Source organism: Agelaius phoeniceus, chromosome 1 (assembly GCF_051311805.1).
Source record: "Agelaius phoeniceus isolate bAgePho1 chromosome 1, bAgePho1.hap1, whole genome shotgun sequence".
In the NCBI taxonomy this organism is placed as follows: domain Eukaryota; kingdom Metazoa; phylum Chordata; class Aves; order Passeriformes; family Icteridae; genus Agelaius; species Agelaius phoeniceus.
In genome coordinates, this window is record NC_135265.1 from 43,715,171 (window position 1) to 43,737,858 (window position 22,688).

Consider the following 22,688-nt stretch of genomic DNA (forward strand, 5'->3'; position numbering starts at 1 on the left):
CTGAACAAGTTGCTGTTTGGACACAAGACTTCTGTCTACAGTAGGATTCCCCAGGGTATGCATGGTAGGTACAGAGGTAAAGCTGCTGGTTTATTCTATCCTGAGGATAAAACTGCTAAAACGTGAAAATACATGCAAGTTCCTTTATCCTGTGAGCTCTTGGCTATATTTATACTTCAGCTGAAGGTGTAACTGCAGCTTATGTTGACAGCTGAAATATGAAGAGCAGCTGGCCCCAAAACTGCCTGAGCTTCTGACCTAGTTTCAGTCAAGTTTTTCACTCTCCTCCTGTTCCTATACTCTCAGGGAGTGTACAATGGATATACTTCCTTGATCCTGTCTGGCAACAGGAGTGCTTATTCCGATTGTAACAGACCCTTGAGGTATCTTGTGATATTGCCATCCTAGGTTTGTTTCTTATGGTCTTGCTACTGGTGCCTTTTGTTTGGCATTGCTGATTTTGTCCCATCATGCCAAGAGTTTTTCCAAGAAAATCATGCAATTCTCCCAAGGGGAAATGAGCAACACTTCTGGGGAGTTTTCATTCTGCACCAACCTGATTTCTGCAGAGTGATGACTTATTAGGTTACGGGTTGTTGTTCCAAAGGCCAGTCTGTTCTAAAAAGGCTTTGCAGCATGTCTGCAATGGCACAGCTGCAACAACACACTCTGTGCTGGAGGTGGGGCAGTAGTATCAAAATATATTTTAAAACCTTGTACATCTCAAATATGGAAAAGCCAAACCAGTGATGCATAAAATAAAATGTTTCTTTACCCGTTTGGAAATGGTGTAAGGTGTAGGAATCTTGGAAAAGGTGAACTTGCACAAGGAATACACCTGTGTTGTAAAAAGAAGCAGCAGGTCACACATTTCATCTTGCACTTTTCAAATGAAATCATGACAAATTAAAGAAAGCAGAATTGCCCACACAACATTTTTAGATACTTGTTTACTTCATGCCTGTATTACCAACCAGATGACCATGTGTCAAACTCAAAATTCAGAATAGTGCTGGGACTAAGACTTAGTTCTACTTAATTTACTTAACAATCCTGCTCCCCACCCCCCCAAAAAAACCCCAACCAACCAAACAAAACCCAACCAAAAAAAAACAACCAACAAAAAAAAGCAAAATGGAAACAATCTGCATTTTACTCTTTTTTCAGTGAAAAAAAAAATCTAGCATTGATCATTATGTGATTCAGCAGTTAAGAGAAAAAGCCAAATCCTAAATCAAGACCTAGAGAAGTCAAAAACCTTTAAATCTTAACCAGGATCTAAAATAGGTTTATTTTGGATACATAGAGAGCCAATGATCTGCCTGTACATAGATACTTTTTTATTCTAGAAAGTAAGAGTATTTTTCAGCTGATTTTTGTTACTAAAATTTTGTTACTACAAATGGAAAACATTATCAAACACATCATCCAGTGGTTCTGCTCCATCACTCACAGCTTCCCTCCCCAAGATAGCAATATTAATTCAGAAATACCCTTTTTATAAAATTTAAAAGCAAAGGACACTTTACAGTTTAATTGCTTACATTCATTATGGAACAACAGCACATACCCTGATGGTGTAGTGGATGGTGTTTTGTTTCTCATACTGGGACACCACTAAGGTGAATGTATGGGAACCTGGAGAGGTCAGCTTTATCTTGGTCAGATAATGAGGACTGTTGATCCGAATACCATCAATATAAGGAGGAGGATCAGCTGAAAAAGAAAAGGATGAACATTTTTTCCTGATCAAAAAACCCCCAGCTTGGCAAACTTCTAAGATTAGAACGAACAGACCTGAGTGCTCTGAACAGATGAGAGCCTCAAGATTTACATAAAGAAAGGACAGTCTTAACAACAACTACTGTTTTCAGGAGGGGTACATCACACATGACAAGACACAAATTCCATGCTTGAAAGTACAGCTTAAATCCCAAGACGTGCAAGGACTGCTTATCCATCTCCCACCACTGCCACTACTCAAAGAAGACTGCTGTAATTATGTTGAAATTTCAAGAGGAAGATAATGAATGTTTAAGCACTCTTTGAAAATCTGTGAAGTGTCTGCTCTTTCTCCATTGGCTGGACAGTTCCAGAATGCCAGCTGCCAGAACTTTGGCCACCTTGTAAACAATACTCCAAAACATGTTAATTCCTGTAACTAAATCACACACACTTTCTGTCCCTCTCTCTTCAAATCCCTGTGATCATTACACAGATGTAGCTGCATCCCAATACCAATGCACATGTGGTACTTAGAAAGATCCCAAATGTTTGCTTTTATAATTAGACAGTGTAATTTGTTATTTGGCCTCTAATTGGTTCTTTCCAGACTTCTTTTAATTTCAGTGAAGCAGGACCAAGTCTAGCCAATTACTTCAATAGGTCCAGGATCAGGTCCTTTTATTTTCTTCCACAAAGCAACATGGGAGAGGGGAAAGGATTAATATAAAACAATAAGAAGCTTAGGAATGGGAAACCTCGGCCTTGCTGCCAAAGGATTAAGCTTTTTTGTTCTCATCTCGTTTTAACAGATGGTTAAAGATAATAGTGCAGCTTGACCAATCTATTTCCATGGAAAAAGGTTTTAAACAAGTTTGAGCTCGTGAGATGAGAAGTTTTTAAGAGTTTGTGTAGCAAGACAAAACATACAAATTGTTCAGTTTTTGGTGCTGGTCTTGCTAGGCTGTCTCTTTCAAGCACAATTTAACAATTCCTTCTACTATGCAATTGTGTTTGGGTTTGCTCACTTAAGAACATTTTCAGTGAGAGACACGTGTAAAATAAGCACTGCTCCAACCACCAGGAACACCAGAAGCAACTTGGGAGTTTACTTCTCCTCACAGAGGAGCTCTTGCAAAACCAGATGATGTCAGGTGTCAAGAGATCTTTCCACAGAAAGACTTGGGTTCTCAGGGAAGCTTGGATTCTGGGGGAACTGGTCAGCAGAGTTCACTGAACAAGATCAGATGCAAACAATGCAATGCTCATTAGCCATTCCAATAGAAAAAGTTCCACAAATTCCACTCTTGGATGAAAAAGGCTTTAAAATCTACTGAGGGGGCTGTTGCACGAGCAGCTACCTGAATGCAAACCTGGTTCTAAAGAGGTTCCTATCTGTAAAAGCAACCAGTCAAATTCCACTTGTTTTAGGATGCACCTCCACTGAATAATTCCAAGGAATATTTCTAGCAATCTCTAACTTAAAAGAAAGAATAAATAAAAAGATGATCTTACTAGCTCCACCTTAAAGTTTCAGTCTCTCCATTCAACCTGGGCATTACCTTTACACCTTGTGTCTCAGCCTGTGTCTCAGATCTGCTATCTCTCTTGAAATAAAGCATACTTGGCTACTTCACAGCTAGAGCAAACCACTTCTCCTCAAGGTGAAAAGAATCTGACATATAACGACCAAGAGTGACATTTTGATAAAATTTGAACATTTTTAATATTCCGTACCTGATACTTGGAAATATGATGAAGTGTTTACCTGTATTTCATAAGCTTGCTTAGGTATTTTACTAAGCCAAGATCATGGGACAATTAACCCTGATTATTTTCATTTTGTGGAAGCTGTAGACCTTTAAAAATTTCACAAATGTAGGAAATAATTATGCTATCAGAGAAACTAACACACAACATCTGTTCCCTCTAAGCATTAACTACTGGCACTGAAAAATAATCAGAAAAAATAAAGAAATTGTTGCATCAAAGTAAGTGTCAGCAGGACCTCTTAAGAGTAGACCTCTTAAGAGTGCTTACAGCATGTTTAGAATAGCCTATTCCTTCAGTGTAGACTTTAAGTAGGATCAAACAGAGCAAAACAATGATTTCAGAAGACTGACTTCTTAATGAGGCATCTAGTTTTAAAGAAAAAAGGGCCTTTCCTCTCCACAAAATTCTGTGTCCTTCATTTTATTTATAACATCAGCTTCTTGACAATTAAGGCACACTAACCTGGATAGTAAACTTTTTTGCCATCAGTCTTGTATACAACCATTGTAATGAATTCCCGATTGTGTGCAAAGTCATCCTATTAAAAAAAAAACAGACACAAAAAGCCACAAATCAGAATTGTGATATTCTGTGAAACCTCATGAATGCTTAATCAGAGTCAAGAACACCTTCTACCATCCCTTTTAATCAGCACACAATATGATGTGATATTTGTATTTATTGGGATACCCAACAGAATCCTTTTTCAAATGCCTGAAGTAAACAAACATCCACTAATTGAACTTATTCAGGCCTTAGGATTCAAAGTTACTTCACAGAATCTTTACAGTGGAATAGAATTGCTTAGCTCAAATTTTACTCTGTTTCAATTGGAGGTACACGTACCTGCTGAATTAAAAATTTCAAATGTACACAAGCATACACACCTGAACACAGGCAGTAATATACTGCCTATGAAATAATAAGAGAAATAATAAGAGAAAGCCATACAGAAAGATTTATAGAAGCTGTGGCAGAGCTTGCAGTGCAGAACCAGCACCTTGTCAGTGATGTGCCTGCTGAGCAGGACCCAGACAGCAGCACCACCCTGTGGACACTGCACCTCCAGCTTGTACTGAGGGTTGTTGGCCAGGCTGTAGGCATCCTTCACCGGGCCCTGCTTTGCATCCCACGTGCTGAAAGTGATACAGACACGTTATTAGACCAGTAAGAAATTAATTTGTGCTCTGAAACGAACTCCAAATCCTACACATATGCAGAGTGTGATATTATCAGTAACAAGTTACCAAAGCCTAGTTTTCTACTGGAATCTATGGCAGCGGTTACATAACACAGTCACATCAGAAGCATTATCTTAGAACCTTGTTTTATAAATGAGTTCATCACAATACATGTATGATAATAAAAAATGTTAAATACAAACAGCCTGGCTGGTGACTGCAATCACACAAAGCACAGAAAAAGCTGAGCCATTTAAGCAGCCTGGGCTACACAACTATAGCCATGATTGCACCCACCAATATTAAATGAAAAAACACCTACACTTTTGTAATTGTAGAAAACTATCTATCCATCTATCCATTTGCTATGGTTGGTTTCAAAAGCTTGCCAAATATTTTTCCTCATTTTTATTTTTTTCCTGGTGTAATTTTATTTTAAAATGTGCCCTGTTTCATGCTTGGAAGGGTGCCCTGCAGATCTTTGAGGTGCCCTACGGCAGAATCTTCCTGCTGCCTTGTGAAGTGTCTATACAAGAAAAATACAGTGAGAAAAAACAAAAAGTGCTGATGACTGAACACAAAGTGTGGCACACTGGAAGCAGAAATGTACACAGAGATTCCTAAGTCTCCTTGTCCCTCTCACACTTGTAAAACTGAACAGCATGTGTGGAAGGCTGCATTAAAAAAGTTTCAAATTATCACCATTGTTACTTCACATTTTATGGCAACCGCCACTGTGCCAAGGCTTTTCCCTACACAGAGAGAAGACAATCACTGATAATGTAAGGACAGACAGACCAGTAGGTGAGCTCTGACATTAGCAGACACATTATCTCATCTTGCTGCATCACCACAGTGTACTTTAGAAATAATTGGAGTGCAAAGATGGAAGGAGCCTTTACAGATAAGCTCAGCAGTCACACTGTGGATGAAGGAGCTTGTGCAGAGCTAACACAGGCAGGGACAGTGTGGAAGCAGTGGTGAAATGCAGTCTAGTGGAGTGGGAAAGAATAGAAAGCATTGTCTTGCAAAACTGAGACACAGATACACACACTTATCCCCAAACTGGGAGACAAACCCCCTGAGAGTAATGGATATTCAGTAAGAGACACTCAGACTCAGAAAACAAATCAGCAAGCAAGGAAGATTATTTATGATAACTACAACTGCTAAAACCCAGAACTGGTTAAACTACCCTGATGTCAGTGAACACACCCTGTAAAGACAACACACGCCACAGAGCTCACTTGCAACTGGCCAAAAAATTAATTTCAAATAATAACTAGGTCACTTAAGCACTGTCTGGGCACTGCTTAGAGATGGACTGCACAAAAAACTGATTTTTATTCTGACAGGGAGATGTGGGACTGAGGTCAGGATCTGGTTACACAGCTGTAGTTCCACAGAAACATCACAATGGTCACTGAGCTCCACTGATGTTACAGAATTAGTCAAAAACAAAGCCTGGGCTGAGAAACTGTAAAGTCAGGCTCAACAGAACAGGGTTGGAATTCAAGCCCCTAGCTATAACCTGGAAGAATTGAAGGAAGGAAACATCACAACAGAACACTTACTGAGATTTTGAAACAAAAATTTTATCTTTTGGACCAACCTGTGAATACATGTAGATTCTTTAAAAAGACTTGGGTTCCAACTCAAATAAATAACATCATAGTACTGGCACAGGTCCTCCCAGGAAATCCAGAAAATGCCTGAAAAGGAAATGCTGTTACTATTTTCTTACCAGATACCTTTATTTTACTTGTTTCTCAAAAGTCTCTTTCTGCAAATGATACAGCTTATATAAGGACACATTTCTGCAAAATGTAGTAGTAATGTCTGCACTGCCTAAACTGCTAAATTTAAACTTGCCCCTCAAACCAAGTTAAAGAAAGGAAAAGCAAGTTAGTCTCTTCTTATTATCAGAGCTTCACTTTCTGAAGCTGTCAGAATGCTTTTCCATTCTCAAGCACTCAGCAGAAGGTATAAGAAAATCTGCTATTTTGAAAGAGACATCATTAGGTGATTCTGACCTGATTTCCCCTTTCCTGGGTTTCTAAAGCAAAAAAAAAAAAATAAAATACACAGTCAAACAGGTTCCTGCAATTCAACAACCTACTTCAGCAGTCATCCAGCACAACCAAGTATTCAACCAACACGTGAGTATGTTCAAATGTATTTCTAAGGTACTTCATCCAACACCTATGTCACTGGTTTTTGCACCCTAAATTTGCTTTATCTTTGCAACATTCTCATGCATTTATTCTAGTTCTCCATAGCTCCCTTAATTGCAACTCCAGCCAACAACAGTCCCTTCAAGCCAACAAATTCCTAGTGGAGTGAACTTTTAAAATGGTAGCAGCCTTATAAATCATGTGTCTGACATAGGCAGTTGCAGATCTTGCAGCACTAAAAAGCAGTAATAATAACTACACAAAAACAAGAAGGCCAAAGTGTAAATCCAATTAGAAGAAATAATTCCATTAGAATTACTAAGGTAATTTCATATAAAATTTTAACAACCAGATGCTACAAATTACTTACTAAATGAATTGGGAACTAAGTAATAAGCTATTATAACTGTCACAAATCCAGGGCTGCTATTTTTATGTTTGAATCAAAAGTTTTCATCAGGCACTTGCACGAAGCTTATCAATAAATGCTATAATCTAATGGATTTGGAGGCATAGTGTTGTAAAAACAGTGGCACTGAACAAAGGGGCTCCCTCAGAGATTTGCAGCAACTAGGACACAGCAAAAAGCAGAAACATCTTTCTGAAAGTAAAATGCAGCTGATGCACCAGAAAGAATGATTTAAATACTGATTACAGTAAGCATGTTGATATATATTTGAAAAGGTTGGAGAGGAAAAAACCCCACAGAAAGTCCATTCACGTATTAAAAAGCAGCATTACACAGCTTATTGTCAGAATGTTCTTTCTGCACTGAACTCCCACATACTGACACAGCACACTTTGACAAGGAGGTACTTTCTTGTCAATGAATTTGAGATATATATTTAACAGTCTAGATTACTTAAACCCCAGATAAACCTGAAATGACAGATCTAAATGCAAAAATACTTCCTAAACTTTTGGACTATTTAGTTTCTAGTATTTGTTTTACTCTCCTTGTGCTTAAGCATTCCTTTCCACCTTCCTGAAGGGATTCACCACAAAGATCTATACTATTTGAAAAGATAATGACTTTTAAAACCCTATTACCATTGTCTATTTTCTGAGCTGTTCTGGGATCAAAGTTCAAGTATTTTTGTAAGTCTGGGGTCCAGTTTCTTGTGTCATTTTCACTGTATCGTCCCTTCCAACGTAAGTGGCTCCAGGGATTTTTCAGCTGAAGAAATCGAAGTCCCTAATAAAAACACAAAGGAAAATTGTCAATTCAGCTTGTCACGGTAATATTTACATATTGAAAGTGCTTTCATATGGATCACAAAAACACAGAATCATTAAGTTTTCTGAAATTTCCCAGTGGAGCTCAATTCCAAGACAAAATAAAATAAATTAGCCATTAGAGCAAAAAAAACAGTAGCTACCCATCTAGGGTAAACCTAGAAACATAGTAGGTTTCAAACAGGAGTTTGTAAATACCCCCAGCTTCATTTGATACCTTATATTCTCTTATATCCAAGACTGCATATGCATGGGTTGGAACTAAACCCCACTTTTCTCCTTCCTCTTCAGACATCACCCCTGTTGCTGTTGTGATAAGGACATCTCCCTTGTGAAATCTGTTCAAAAAGAGGTGAAAAAATAGCTTCATTAACTCTCACAACTTGCAATCTAACATTTGCCAGACACTGCAATAGCATGTTTGTACACTGCCCATTAGCATGACCCTGCTTTATAAAAACTGGGATATAGGGGTTTTTGTCAACAGAAATCACTCCTGAAAAAAAATTGAGAAAGTGGAACTATTTTTCTTCCACAATTAAGTATACAGTTTAAACTAAAAATTATTCTTTTAAATATAATTTCATATTTTCATAAACAAAATTCAGCATTTATCAACCTGAAGCTCAGCCTGTGTCACTTTAAAGATACTCTTCACAGATCCACAGCTGAGCACAAATGTGGTTTCATCACCACTCAGTCAATGACTGCATATAGCAAATTATTAAGTCTGTCACACCCCCAAGATTTTGAAGAAGGAGAAGTTCATGCTTCTGTACTTTTGCAAGTGTTTATACTCAAGTTTAGTGTTCTGAATAGCAACTGCTAATTTGGGAACAATTACTGTTGTGAAAACACACTAACATGTTTCTGTCCTACACTAAAATTCCAAGTACATACTCAGTGTCCCTAGGCAGATTACAGGATCACTGGACTGCATGGATCAACACATTTCCAGGTGGACAAGAGCAATATTCCAATGGCTAGATCCCATCCTAACTTTAGTCATACCTTCAAATTACAACACCAGAACATCTGAAAAATTGCTGACAGCTCTGAGAGCTCCTAAGCAACTGAAAAAAATCTGTAGAAAGACTCTTTTTATTGTGGATGCAGATGTTTCAGTCAACAGAATAAACCCCTTCTACTGCATTGAAATACATAAGACACTGGCTGCACAAAGCCATTTGGAAAGAAATCAAAGTACTTGGTATACCTGGCATTTATAATTTACAGCTGTATCTTTCACCATAAGCAAAATAATAGAATCATTTACTTTGGACCCTTAAGACCATAAAATGCAACTGCTATGGTAGGTCTGAAAAGCAGTATTGCAGTTTTGATAGACTTTTGCTGCTCCTCCAGGAGATTTACTGATGGGGCATAACCTTGTGATACAATTATATGTATTATATCTGCTTATCTGCTTGCCAAGGACAGCAGATATAGTTCTGGGGAACTGTGTGGAAACACAGAACACATATCCTTCTTCTTTTTAAACACTTAACTGGTATATATTATAACTGGTACCAGTTAGAATATAACTGGTATATTGGTTCCAAACTGCTCTTCTCTGATTTTATATTCTGTTTTCTTTATCAAGGAAAGGGTTATTAATTTTTTATTCATACATATAGCCAAAGAATTCCATTACACAATATTCCCCAGAACTTTAATCTTCTGTTCTAACAAAGCCACCAATATCTCATTTTTCTTCTTCCAGAAAGCACATGGAGGTTTTATAAAGCACAATTTGTAGCAGTACCAAAATGTTGTTTAAGTATCTGTGGTGACTGTATTGCTCTTAGAGTGGTAACACGGCTACTACCCAGCAAGCATTTTAATTACTTAGGAAAGAACAATTGTTACCTCTGATAAAGCATTCTGAAAGTGCTGTCTTTATTGAAGGCTTGATTGTCAGAGTGCATTGCAATTCTTTCAGGTATCCAGCCTGTCAGTGCATGGAGATCAATATTCTGAAATGCAAGTATTCAAAAGAAATCAGAACAGATAATCCACATATAAACATATGATGTCTGTACACAACTTATAAAACACCTTGAAAGAAATTAAGTACACATAAGTTATAGTACAGCTCTACACATAAAAGGGTCAAGATTAAGACTAACAAACAAAAAATTCTTTGATTATACAAGGACAACATTTCCAAGTATCTTAAAAAAAAGAGCTGGAAAGTGAACTGATGAAATAAACTGGAATTCCAGAGCAATGGAAGCATATCAGAATCATCAGTCATGTTTAACTGTGTGATGTGTTCTATTTATTTCATTGATTTACAGACTTTTAAAGCATAGTCAGAAGCACTATTTGGAACCTTGCTATTATATATGCATTTTAAATAATTTATGCTTTATTTCTAAAGCTCAGGGTTTGGGTTTTTTATTCTTTTTGGTAAAGCTGACACTGACATGCATTTCCATAAAAAGATGCTTTAATCTCCCAACTCCTTGAAATATTGCTTAATTCCTATTCTTTTGCTTTGTACTCCTCAAAGCAAAAGCAGAGACTGTAAATGCTTGAAGTGTCAATAACCAGCACTAGGGGGCTGGGAACTTGAGGAATTACAAATACAACCCAGCCTGATTCTAAGTAACCCTGAGATTACACAAGGAAGCTGGAATACAGTGGAAAGTGGAGGGGGCAGGAAGGGTGGAGATTAAATATCACCAGTCAAGCTGTTTTTCCAGATAGCAAGTTAGAGGATGACAATGGGAATTAAATAACGTTATTCTCACCAGCTTTTGTCCTTCAAAACAAATATTTTAAGTGTCCTGACACTTAAAAATATGTGCTACATTTACCCCTTACACAAAGCCACATTTGTCTCCATAACAATTTTTCAAGAGGTGATGATTACTAAGTATATCCACCAAGAATGTGATTGCCAAGACACCAATTAGCACCATGAATTTAAAAAAAATCTTTAAAATTATAATAGTATAAAGTTAAAATCAGAAAGGCTTCCTAAGTAACAAATTATATGGGCTACTCATTTCAGCAAACCATTCCTCTTTAAAGAATAACTTGCATGTCACTTGTATGATGAATGTTGACTGTTTCTTTAGCAACCACATTATAGAAACCCAATGCATATTTATGGAGATGAGTGGAACAATCTGATAAACAAACTTACACAGATCAAAGCACTTGCTCCCTCTATACAGACCTAAATTTCTAGACTGCTCCTTTCCTAGCTGACTCCACTACCTAATGAGGGAGAACTGCCCTATTTATTGAAAGAGTTAGAAACCAAAATCAGCAGTATTGATATAGGCAAAGAGAATTTGACTTCATCCAACACGTCCATCTAGACTCTACAGAAACACTTCCTACCCACAAACATCAATACTGAAATCTGAGAGTTAAGATTAACTTTGACCATCAAGATGTCTTGCTCATTCTATTTTGATGGACTAATTTCATTAAGTACAGCTAAAAATAATTGTGAAAAAAAAGAAACAGAAAAAAAATTAAGAAAATGTCATACCAAATACTTGTCTCCCTAAGCTGCTCACTTTGATTTCACTGGAATGAAATTATTTTACCCATTATTATTTAAGTGGATTTTTTTCCTCTTATAAATAATCTCATACTTACAGAATTTGATCCAGGAAAATCATATCCTCCCATGACTTTCATGTAAGCCTTTTCTATTAGTGACACCCATAATTCATTCTTATTATTGGAATAAGAGCAGAGAAGTTCCCCACTATGATCAACAGGTAACTGGTCATCTATGATTACCTGTGTGAAATGAATGAAGTAAAGTATTATGAAAAAAGTATTTTGAAAGTAATCAGAAAATCAAACAAAACCCTCATTAATACAAAGCTTTTCAGACACAGCCAGACCTGACCATTATTCTCACATATGGACACCTCTATCAACCCTGCAGTGGTCTGCCCAAGTGAACAAGAAACCCCACTGTCAGCTCTTGATTGCACAGGCCTAATTGGGTGACATGTGAGTGGCTGCCTTGACTGATGGTGACAGTACACTCTTATAAAGTGTGCAATAGCTACTGCAAAAGGCACTTGCAGAAAGGTTCCATGCAATTACAAGCATAAAAAGTAAAGAAAAGCCTAACAATATTCCTCATCTAATTAGGAATCAGAGCGTGGATGATGCTTGGTAGCCAGCAGAGAAATAAATATTTATTTATCTTTAAGGAAACAAATTGTGTCATATCACTTTCATAGCCTCTAGTTCCAGATTTAAGTTTCTTCTCTCTGAAAAGGAAGAACACCTCAAAAGCAGCAGCTCTGACAGTATTAACATTTCTTCTTTAAATTAGGTACTATATATTCATCATCACTACAGATTCTTACTGCATATTTGCAGTAATCTGAAACAGTTTCTGTGAATAGATGTTTCAGTTTTCTGTTGGCACTGGTCCATTACAAATACAGGCTACCAGCACAGCACATTCTCTGGTCAAATCCTGTCTGTGCAGGAATGAATAGACCTTTTCATAGGAGAGCAAATGGCCATTCATCCTAACAAAAGGCAACCCTTAGGAGATATTTTGGAAAGAATATTAAGAGCAAGGCAGATACAAAAATTATACTTCCCTGGAACATTCAGATTCCAGAATTTTGCAGCTCAAGGACTTCCTCACCCAGAGGTTATATTTTAACAATTAAGACCTTTGAGGAGTTTCCCCTACTTCCCCACCCCATGAATATGACCACTCAACTTCTGAACTCTCATAGGCATTCATCAGTCACTATGATCTGTGCTACAGTTAAGTATGATGTGGAGAAATACATTATTTTATGTTCTTATTTATTGCACTGAAAAGAAAATGAAATTGTTCCTGAGTTTGCAAAGTTTTATCTTCAGGCATTTCCTCTTCTTACCAAAAATCAGTAGTCAACCAAGGCCTTGCTTGAATTATCAGTCAAGTTATTCCACTGTGGTCATTTCATATCTACACTCTTCCTGATACCCCCCTCTATAATTTTTAATTCTTTCTAAGATGGAGTGGAAGAGTGCACATCTAATTCATAAATAGGGGATACATAGCTTTGTTCCTATTTGGTTTTCACAATTCTGTTAAGTAATATAAGGCATTTTTTAACATGAATTTAATGTAAGGCTGTTTTTATTAATGGCTATAGAAGTACAGACAGAAGAAGTATGTGGTTGCATAATTCAAAACCAAAAATCAATCTCAAAAAGGTTTAACAATTAAAAAATACTTTCCAAAAACACCTGCCTAAAGTTTTTGCTATGCAAGTACTTCATAGTGAAGCTGATCAAGCCTTTAAAACACATGACTTTTGTAGTAACAGCACTAAGTTCCCCCAAAAACTTTACCTTTCTAGGAACACCATTGATGTGAAGCTTCACCATGTATTTACCACATGGATTATATTCTGGTTCTCCTTTCTTATTCTGAGGGTAAATTATACTGTTAACAGAAAAAAAAAAGGAAGGAAATTATGACATAAATGACTTGGCTGTACCTACACTTATAAAGATAAAAGTGTGATTAACACAGTCTGTTTAAGGAATTTACACTGAACAGAAATATTGCATTTTTAATGAAGAGCAACTCAAATTTAGTAAAAATAATCATGCTTAAATAGGTTTTATTTTTTCAGGCCCTGGTCTTGCTGCAGCTTTCTACTTAATATAGTAGCAAAAAGAACATAATAACCTAACTGTTTTTCAAACAGAAGCAAGGCAAATAAATTTATCTTATGATTAAACAAGCAGTATTTACAAATCTATAATATAAATACAGTATTTGCCTGAATGACAAGTCACATATTCCAATAAACTTTTGAAGGAGAAGGCTATGCAGAACTTTGAAAATATTACAAATTCAGTTCCAAAAAGAACAGATTAAAACAAAACAGTCAAAAAACATTCACACACTGGTCTGGCAACAGCCTCCCAGCAAAGTCCAGAAAATCCATGGCAAATTTATCATAGGATGCCAATTGACTGGAGCTGAGATAGTGTTGTTAACATTAATTCCACAATGAGTTGTAAAATGGACCACCTGCTGCACAGCAGCCAACAAAGTAGACAAATGAAACCAGAGTGCATTATAAAGTTTATATTTAAAAAATCCCAAACAAATACAAAATCCTTCCAAACTATTTCTTACTCCTCAAAGCACATCAGTAGTTAGACTCCAGTCTGTATTCATACCTATATTGATAGCAAGTTATATCTTAGCTAGGAATTCTGTGATTAAAAAAAAAAAATTGTAATTAACTATGACTAATTAGTTAAGGAATGCTTGACTCTGATTTTAGCTGGCTTTGATTTATATCTGTGTTGCCTGAGTGTCAGAAGAAAACCCTGAGAAACTATCTCACAGCACCTGCAGAAAGGAACTCCATGAACCCATACTCAATCAGCAGTTGAAGAACAAAATTCAATAAAGAATCATTCAATGGTTATCATATAACTAGAGATAAATAAGATGTCATAGAAAAAGAAAGCTATCTTGAGCAAGTTAAGGAGTCAAAGGCCTATACACCCCAGAAAACCTGATTAATACACTGCAGGTACAGTAAGGGAGCCAGTTCATAGGCTTGTTACACCCCAGAAAACTTAATCAATGATAATTGTCTAACCAGGACAGCAAATTTAATAAAGTGCTGCTTGGCTGGATAAAATTTGGGTTATCCATTAAACAAAAATAGATGAGATGTTCTGGAAGAAATAAAAGAAGCAAAACACCTATACCATGATGCAATAAATTGTGCAGACTTTTGGGGGTATCTGTAAAAAATCTTGGCTATTAGAGCATAAATAAATGTCTGAAAACTGTTTTTTCTTTGAACATGTCTATGGTGAATAAATTCATTATCTGTTCCCAATTTTGACTCAAAATATTTATTAGGAATGTTTGTATAACAGCTTTTTGCTGTTAAACTTAAAACCCTTTGTTCCAATATAAAGTTGGCTTCCTGCTTAGAAGTGCTGAAACCATGAGTCCAGGGGAGATGAAGGTGAAACAAATGCTGGTTTTGACTGTGTACAGCTGTCACAGAAGATATTGCAAAAGCTGGGCAGTGTTAAATCTGAAAAGATCTTGCAAAGCAACAGCTCCTTACCTCGTGATCAATTTTTTGTTGTATCTTCTTTCATATGCTGCACTGATAGCTAGTGATGCCACAAAAGAACAATCTGACACTATTGTCTACAAAGAGAAGAAAACCAGTGAGGACATTTAGTAATAATTCAGCTACTGAGAGATGAATGCAGTAGGTGGAGGGAAGGAAAACAGTCAGTTAGTAATTCCCTTCAAAAGGGAAGGATTTAGACCAAAAGAAGCAAAGCCACTATTAAAGAGGCAGAAAATGTATGCTTGTTCAACATGAGGCCCCTACAGAGCAAAATTTTTTCCATTTATTTAACCTCACAAGAGCCAAGGAAAGTACTCTCCTATTTGGGGATTCCTTTTTGAACAACAAGCTCCCCCATGATAAACCACTAGCAGCACACATTTTTTCTTAGGAACAATTTACCTGCTTTATGCTGAAACTTGATACGGTATAGATCATTGTAGGGTTATTTGTTATGTCATCTGGTCTCACCCACTTGGCAAACATTGCTTTCTGTTTGGGGGATAATGGTAGCTTCCCACACTTATCACTAGATTTAAGAGAGAAAAAAAAGTAGAAATAAATCAGTAGCAGTTTAGAAGAGCTTTCTATGGTATGTGCAGTCTTAAATATGTCAGATAGATGGGGCAAAATATGCACAGAACAATTACAAAGCTGTAAAACAAATCCAAGGAACACTGCTTTGAAGTTTGTGATTTTTAAGGGGGGGAAAAGGAAAAAAAATTTAAAAAAAAAAGTCAACCAACCCCAAATGTCTTTGTCTCCTATGGCTGTATCATCTCAACTCATTATTACTGCTTATGAATGAAAATCTAGCTGTTATATATCACTATTACTTGGAATAGCCCTTTACAGAAGAACAGCTATGACCTGCATTTTACAGGCAACAGAGCTAAATTCATTAGCATGGAGCAGCATCAGAAAACAGACTCAAGCTGCCAGCCCAGCCTGATAATCCAAAAATCCAAATGTAATATTATCCTTATAGGCTTGAAGACACAAGTGCAAAAGCACTACAGAGCAGGATCAGCTTACAATAAAGTTTTAAGTTCAAAGTGGAAGAAGGAAGTGGTAGTATTTAAATATCTCTGCCTGAATTATGCTTAAAAGCCCACATAAATGATTTTAAACACTGAAAAATAAAATACAGAAATACTAAATATGGAAGCTTTGAAAATAAAAACAAAACTGAAGTTCAGTAACTGACGCATACTTACGAAAAAGGCATAGGGAAGGCAAAACGTTCCCTCAGATCAACACTCATGAAAGGTACATATTCAATGCCATTAATCTTTGAAGTCTTCCTGCAAGTCAGAAGAAAAACAACAAAAAACAAGAGCTACAAGCTTATCAATCATCTTCTGAAAATTAACTTGCAGAAGGTGACAATGAAATAAGTTTTTAAGAAAGACTAGTAATACACAGTGCTTCTGAAAACAAGAGCACTACCTCTTGAACATTATATATTTGATAGTTTTCAAAAGTCACAATTTAGGTTAATGGTTTTATAAATTATTTGTAGCTTATTTCGCCTATAATAAAAACCAAAGTAAAAGGAACTGGATGGAATAGAAGGCTGAGTAATATAAAATATTATGCTTTTATTTCCAGTGAAGTAGCAGTTGTACAATCTATAAAAACAACTTTGCACTTTGGCTTCTCAGTGTCAGACCTTCCATGAACTCATTTTGGAAAATCTTAGACTTACCTGAGTACTTCAATCTCCTCTGCAGTGTATCTCTGACCTTGAGATTCACTAGCTTGTACTGCTCTGATTGTCTGTGGTTTATCATTTAAAGAAAAATCAGGTCCCAATGGAAAGAATGTTCTGACTGGCTGATTTGGTTTGGCTGCAGTTGACTTTTCTTTCTGAGACGACTTTGACATAGATTCCTTCAGTGCTTCTGCTCTAAAGCAAATAAAGAATGTATTTTCTTTACAACAGTGATGAAAATATAATTACAGTTCAATTATTGATTTTCTTTGTTCATGTTCCCACATATATTAAATGGAATGAGCAAATGCCCCAGTTGACCAATACTACTTTTTCTTAAAAAAAAAAAAAATCAAATCGATTTCTGATGTTGGTGCTTCTTTATTTTTTCTGTTCTTGAATCAATTAAAATACAGCATTTCCAACTCTCACAAGCTACTTTTGACAGAACTCATTAGATTTTTATTGCCTCTAAATTATGCTAATAGGAGAATTTCTGTAAGTGTTCATCATGTGGAATCTCAGAACAAGATCACTGAAACACAGAGAAAAAATTGTTCTGCATCCTCTCATACCTTCCAGATTTATTTTGTCTAGCACGTACAATAGTAGTAAAACCCATGGGCATTCTCACAACCCAGGCTTTCAACTGCTTGAACATCGTGTATGCAGGAGCCATATTTTGTTACTGCTGCATTAAGCTTCTGTATAGTCACACACATGCAAAATATTGGGATTTTTTTCTGAACACAGACTGAGAAATACTAAAACCCAGTTTATACTGAAACTTAGCCCAACATAGCCTGGGATTCACCATCATAGAGCTGATTTAAAAAGATGTACATTGACCTTATACTTGTGTAAATTGTTTCAGAGATTTCACTACACATACCCTATGTAATTAGATTGCTATTGTAAAGAAAAATGTTTCCCAGTTTCCAAGCTGTCTTCCTTATGGAGGGACACTGACACCTTGACTTCATGCTAGCCTGAATTCAGCAACTTTTATAGAGGCCAATAATTATAGTACTCTGGATTATATCTCTGAAGTACTGCATTTGTTCTAACAAGCACACAGTCCTTTCCTAATTCTGCATGTCCCAAGATTCCCAGAGGGTTGGCACAACAGCTGCCACATTCAGCAGTGAAGCAGCTGGCAACTGGCTCCAAGGTGAACTCTGCAGGAGTTTAGTCTACACAGAATCCACACAGACATGTTAGACTGAGAATCCAACTCAGAGGGTGCACTCAGAACTGACAGCAAGTATGTTTACTAACATTATATGTTTACTAACATTATATGTTTACTAACATTATATGTTTACTAACATTATATGTTTACTAACATTATATGTTTACTAACATTAGCAGTACTCACCTATCCAGTGCTTGTCGAGCCAGCTGTTTCAGTTTGGACTGGAGTCCTGCTTCTGAGGTTTCAGTAGCCTAAAGTGCAAAATTAAAGAAAAATCTACACATCCAAAAACCACGAACATGTTTCATTAGCTCAGTTGTCATACTTCTAGATTACAGCAAAGAGTAACTAGCTATTTATTCCAATTCTCTTTTTGAAATGAGCAAATATTTTGGTTTGTTTGTTGTTGTTTCTTTTTTTAAACTCAGCATAAAAAAATACTATGTAAGCAAATACCATTTTGCTGTTCTAGTGAAATTTTGATAGAATGGAAGTGATGTCTAAAATTCTTCAGCATGAAAAACAGTCCATACACAAAGAGAATTGCCAGAATTAATTGTGTTCAAACACTGTTGGCAGAAAGAAGACACAACAAAACGCTGCACATACTGCTGAGCTTGAATATGTTCAGATTCTTTTCTCCAAATGTGTTGAAATGATCATGGTAATTTAGGAAAAAGATTTTATATGTTTACTTTCATAAGATAAGTGTTTTCAAACTAACAACATAGTGGTGCAAGAACAACATTTTTAACTTGCAATCAAAAGCATAAAATAACCTAGGACAGGGTGACAAAGATGTGATGAGTGTTCTGCTTCTGCTCTCATTTGGGAGGTCATTTTTGACAGTTTATACTTTGGTCTTCCTTACAGATGAAGCATAGCTTCTGCAGCCAAACAATCTGCAGGAGGCACAAGATGAGGTGTGGCCTCTCCTGTGGCATCTAAAAGCAGGTTTCAGGTTCTAGCTTTGTGCCTTGATCAATTATTTCAGGTCAGGGATGTCAAGTGAGGATACAAAAAGCAATCTACTTTCTCCCCAAGAAACAAAACTAGAAACACCCTCTGTAAGAAACTAATTTCATTTGCAAACAAATAACATTCTGGGGTTCCTGGTTGGAAAATACTTTAAAACATTTATGAAGGTAAGTAATGGAGATGGAACACCAGCACATTCATCTAGGAATCAGCCACAGAAGAGAAGTAATGGCTGAGTACTTCAAGGGTAAGGAAGAAACAAATCTCTACCCCTGAATATACTGATAAAAACATGAGTAAACTTCAAGATAGCAGAGTCCTTTAAATCTCCTTTCATCCTGGGAAGAAGAAAGGACTTTTGGGTCACCCTGAGGGATAAACCTTACCATCATGTCAACAAAAGAATATGCTAGTCAAGATTAAAAGAAACTTCAGCAGTATCTTGTACCTAATGAAATACCCAATAAATGCAGCTGTTAATATGAGATATTTTCAGACTAACTTCAGTAATATTTGCATGCACTGACACAACAGAAGGAGGAACACAGCAGAGAAAAAGGAGCATGCTGCTGCAGTAAATGTTATGTAATAGACTGAAAATGTTCTGCTCCAACAGCTCAAGTGGAAAAACTAGAGCAGCTCTACTAACTCTTGATCTGGTTACACTGTACCACCAGGGGTTTTAGCCTAGGTAAAACCTGTTAACATAATTCAGAGGAAAGGATTTACTCAAGCATGTAGCAACTGTAACATAACACCCTCAACAATCCACAAATATTTTTACATTATAACATTGAAAAGAAGAGAAAAAGAAAAACAGACTTGGTGGAGTTACATTATGATGGTGAGCTCTTCTTGTAATGAGTTAGTTAAGCCAACTGGACTTAAGGGAGAAAAGCAGTACCTGTAGTTATATTGTTTATTGTTTATGTAATTCTTCATTGTTTATGTAATGGCCAATTAATCCTTATTAATTGCAGGGTGAATTGAATTCACTCATAACAGCTTTAGTGTTAAACACTTGAGTAATCAAGTAGTATTTGAATAGTTATGGCATCACTGTTAACGTCTTCAAAAAATGTTACACACGCAAATTTCCCTTAAATGACTTCCTTTAATGTAGTCAGAAATTAATACAGCTGACACAATGGCAAGTCAGCTATTCATTTTTAACAGTTTTTAATTTCTGGTTTTGTGGTGTTTGCTCCAGGGCAAAAATCAACACAAAAAATATTCCAGAATATTTCTAGCTTTTAGTATAATCCAGTTCAGAAAAAAAATCCACACAAATGACAAGTCCCTATAAATTTACAGTGTTGTATAGAACATAATAAAGACTGTAAGAAACACTGAAAAAAAAAAAACAAACCAAAAACAGTGAAACAAACAAAAAAAAATTTAAAAGGGAGTTTTTACAAATACAGGTACTCCATTTTCAAGCCAGCCTTTAAGGGTCAGTCATTTGTGAGAGTGGAAGAATTTCTTACCATCACATAATTCCACCAAGTTACCCTGTAGCTTAACATACTGTTTTCAAACAGAGTTCCACTGCTTCTGTGTACAACTCTATAGCTTCTTCTGCATTGCCTTTATCATCTTCATCAAAAGCCTGAGTAACTAGGAAGTGTGCACGCTCCAAGTCCAACTGTTGTTTTGACTTCAGAGGGTCTGTCTTCTGTGATTGAACTAAAAGAAAAAAACTGTCTTTAGCCTTCTATAGCAGCAGACATGTAAAAACATCCTGAACATGTCACCAAAACACAAGCAGCTCTAATCAGATGGGTAATGTCTATTTCTTGTCTGCTAACAAAATCTTTCCAAACTTTGTTAAAAACATCTATGCAAGGGCAAGGAAACACCATCACAATTCCTGAAGCAGAGGTTAGCTCTCAGGATATTTCAGATTTGAAATAATGTAAGTAAAATTTCTTTCATACTACACGGAGAACAAGGATGTTTAATTATGTAAAATATTTTATCATTTGTGAAAATACATCACCTATAATAATATACTTCAGTGTCTATCTCACTAAATACCTTTACTAATGACCTTTCTCACATTTGCTCTGCAGATGTGGTTCCTCAGAATATTTAAAACCAAAGAACACCCACACCCAAGTCCTTAGAAAGTAATGCTCCACTTAATTTATGGTCTATCAGAATTCAAAGCACTGATGTGCTCACTGTATTTGTGATTCTTCACAAAGGGCAAGAAAATCAGAGTAATAAAAACAGAGCAAACACCATTGATATGTATTTCACAGCAGCAAACAACTTTCCACTCAATTAATTTAAGCAGAGGTTTAATTAGAAAGCTCCTTACCCACCTGCTGAATGGAGAGCTTGAACTCTCTCCAAGTACTCATTTATTTTTTCTTGAATATTTTCCAAGTTGGACCCAGCCATCCCAGCATAAATCAAGGCTTGTGCAGCTTCCTGCAGGGAGAAGAATTGGAGACAGAGTTAATGTTTGCTGCCTAGAAAATTACTTACCAAAAACAGAGGGCCTACAGCAGCCATGAGTTGCATGAAAGCAAGCCATTACATCTGCAAAAAGACTCAGTGGCTGCAGGGAAATTCTGCTCAAAAGAAAAAGTTTCAAGTTATAAGCTAGATCATGTTTAATTTCTCACATCTGGGACAACCTATAAGACTATAAAAACATTCAGAAGTTCTGTAACATCAGATCTTAGGCCTGTTTATATAGTAATGTATGAAATCAGGAGATTTTAAGTAAAACTCTTCACGCATGCACTGAAATCAGTTTGGTTTCAAAGTTGAGGATTTAAGGTTAGGAGAAAAAAGTAGCTATTCCAGTTATTTGTATTTAATCTGGTAACAACAAAAGTAAACAAATATATAAGCTTTTTAAAATCAAATGCCAAGAATTTTTGTTTAGTAAGCATTTTTAAAAATTATTATTACTCAGATAAAGCTATCCAATCTGGAACATGTACAAATGTGAGGCTTCCTAGCTTCTCCAACTTGTTTTTTAAAATGTTTGTATGTATACAAAATACTGGGTGGAAGTCTGCTTCCAGGAGGGAGCACAGGCCTCTGGCTCAGAAGCACAGTACATTACCCACATTAAGGCTTTTTCCATCCTCTACAAATCTATTAAGAAAAAACACCTTCAGTTGCATAAGCTGTCTATCCCTTCACTGAATTTATGAAAAACACCTAAGGTTTGGCAGGATTTCAATAAATAGCCAGAGCTGACACAGTCTCCAAACCACATGGAGAATCAACATTTGTCACCCCACAAAAACGAGGACAGATGTTTTGTCCCCATTACTGTCCCCATGGAAAACCCCCCAGTTTTGTGGCAGCGCTCGCCTTCCCAGCAGCAGCAGAGGAGAGGAGGTGGTGGGGTAGCAGGCAGGCTGGGAAGGCACAAAGCAGAAGAGTAACTAGAGAAGAAGGCAGAAAGCAGAAGAGTAACTGGAGAGCTGCTTCACAGAGAGGGTGCTCAGAGAGGCTGCCCTGCACAGGGCAAGCACAGACCCATGGCCAGGGCTCCCTTGTGTGTTTTATGGCCATTATTTTGGTCAAGCTTAGCAGTTTGCTCCCCTCTCCATCTGTTTAGTTTGCCCAAACTTAAAACTG

At 36.6% G+C, this 22,688-nt stretch overlaps 1 protein-coding gene across 4 annotated transcripts in view; it reads right to left on the reverse strand.

Annotated features, from left to right (window-relative positions):
* CAPN7 (calpain 7) overlaps window positions 1-22,688 on the reverse strand; it is a 32,307-nt gene that overhangs the window by 6,633 nt on the left and 2,986 nt on the right. For 2 of the 4 annotated variants that reach the window (XM_054638645.2, XM_054638653.2), the window contains exons 2-18: window positions 21,410-21,518; window positions 20,611-20,768; window positions 18,288-18,355; window positions 16,904-17,104; window positions 16,413-16,499; window positions 15,598-15,724; window positions 15,184-15,269; window positions 13,427-13,520; window positions 11,705-11,851; window positions 9,956-10,062; window positions 8,304-8,424; window positions 7,901-8,045; window positions 6,289-6,388; window positions 4,496-4,631; window positions 3,958-4,033; window positions 1,571-1,716; window positions 776-838 (exon numbers count right to left, since the gene is read on the reverse strand). In XM_054638645.2, the coding sequence (XP_054494620.1) occupies window positions 776-838; window positions 1,571-1,716; window positions 3,958-4,033; window positions 4,496-4,631; window positions 6,289-6,388; window positions 7,901-8,045; window positions 8,304-8,424; window positions 9,956-10,062; window positions 11,705-11,851; window positions 13,427-13,520; window positions 15,184-15,269; window positions 15,598-15,724; window positions 16,413-16,499; window positions 16,904-17,104; window positions 18,288-18,355; window positions 20,611-20,768; window positions 21,410-21,518 (1,971 nt within the window). Of the gene's footprint in view, window positions 1-775; window positions 839-1,570; window positions 1,717-3,957; window positions 4,034-4,495; window positions 4,632-6,288; window positions 6,389-7,900; window positions 8,046-8,303; window positions 8,425-9,955; window positions 10,063-11,704; window positions 11,852-13,426; window positions 13,521-15,183; window positions 15,270-15,597; window positions 15,725-16,412; window positions 16,500-16,903; window positions 17,105-18,287; window positions 18,356-20,569; window positions 20,769-21,409; window positions 21,519-22,688 lie in introns of those variants that run through there. The other 2 variants (XM_054638678.2, XM_054638696.2) reach the window with 2 other exon arrangements.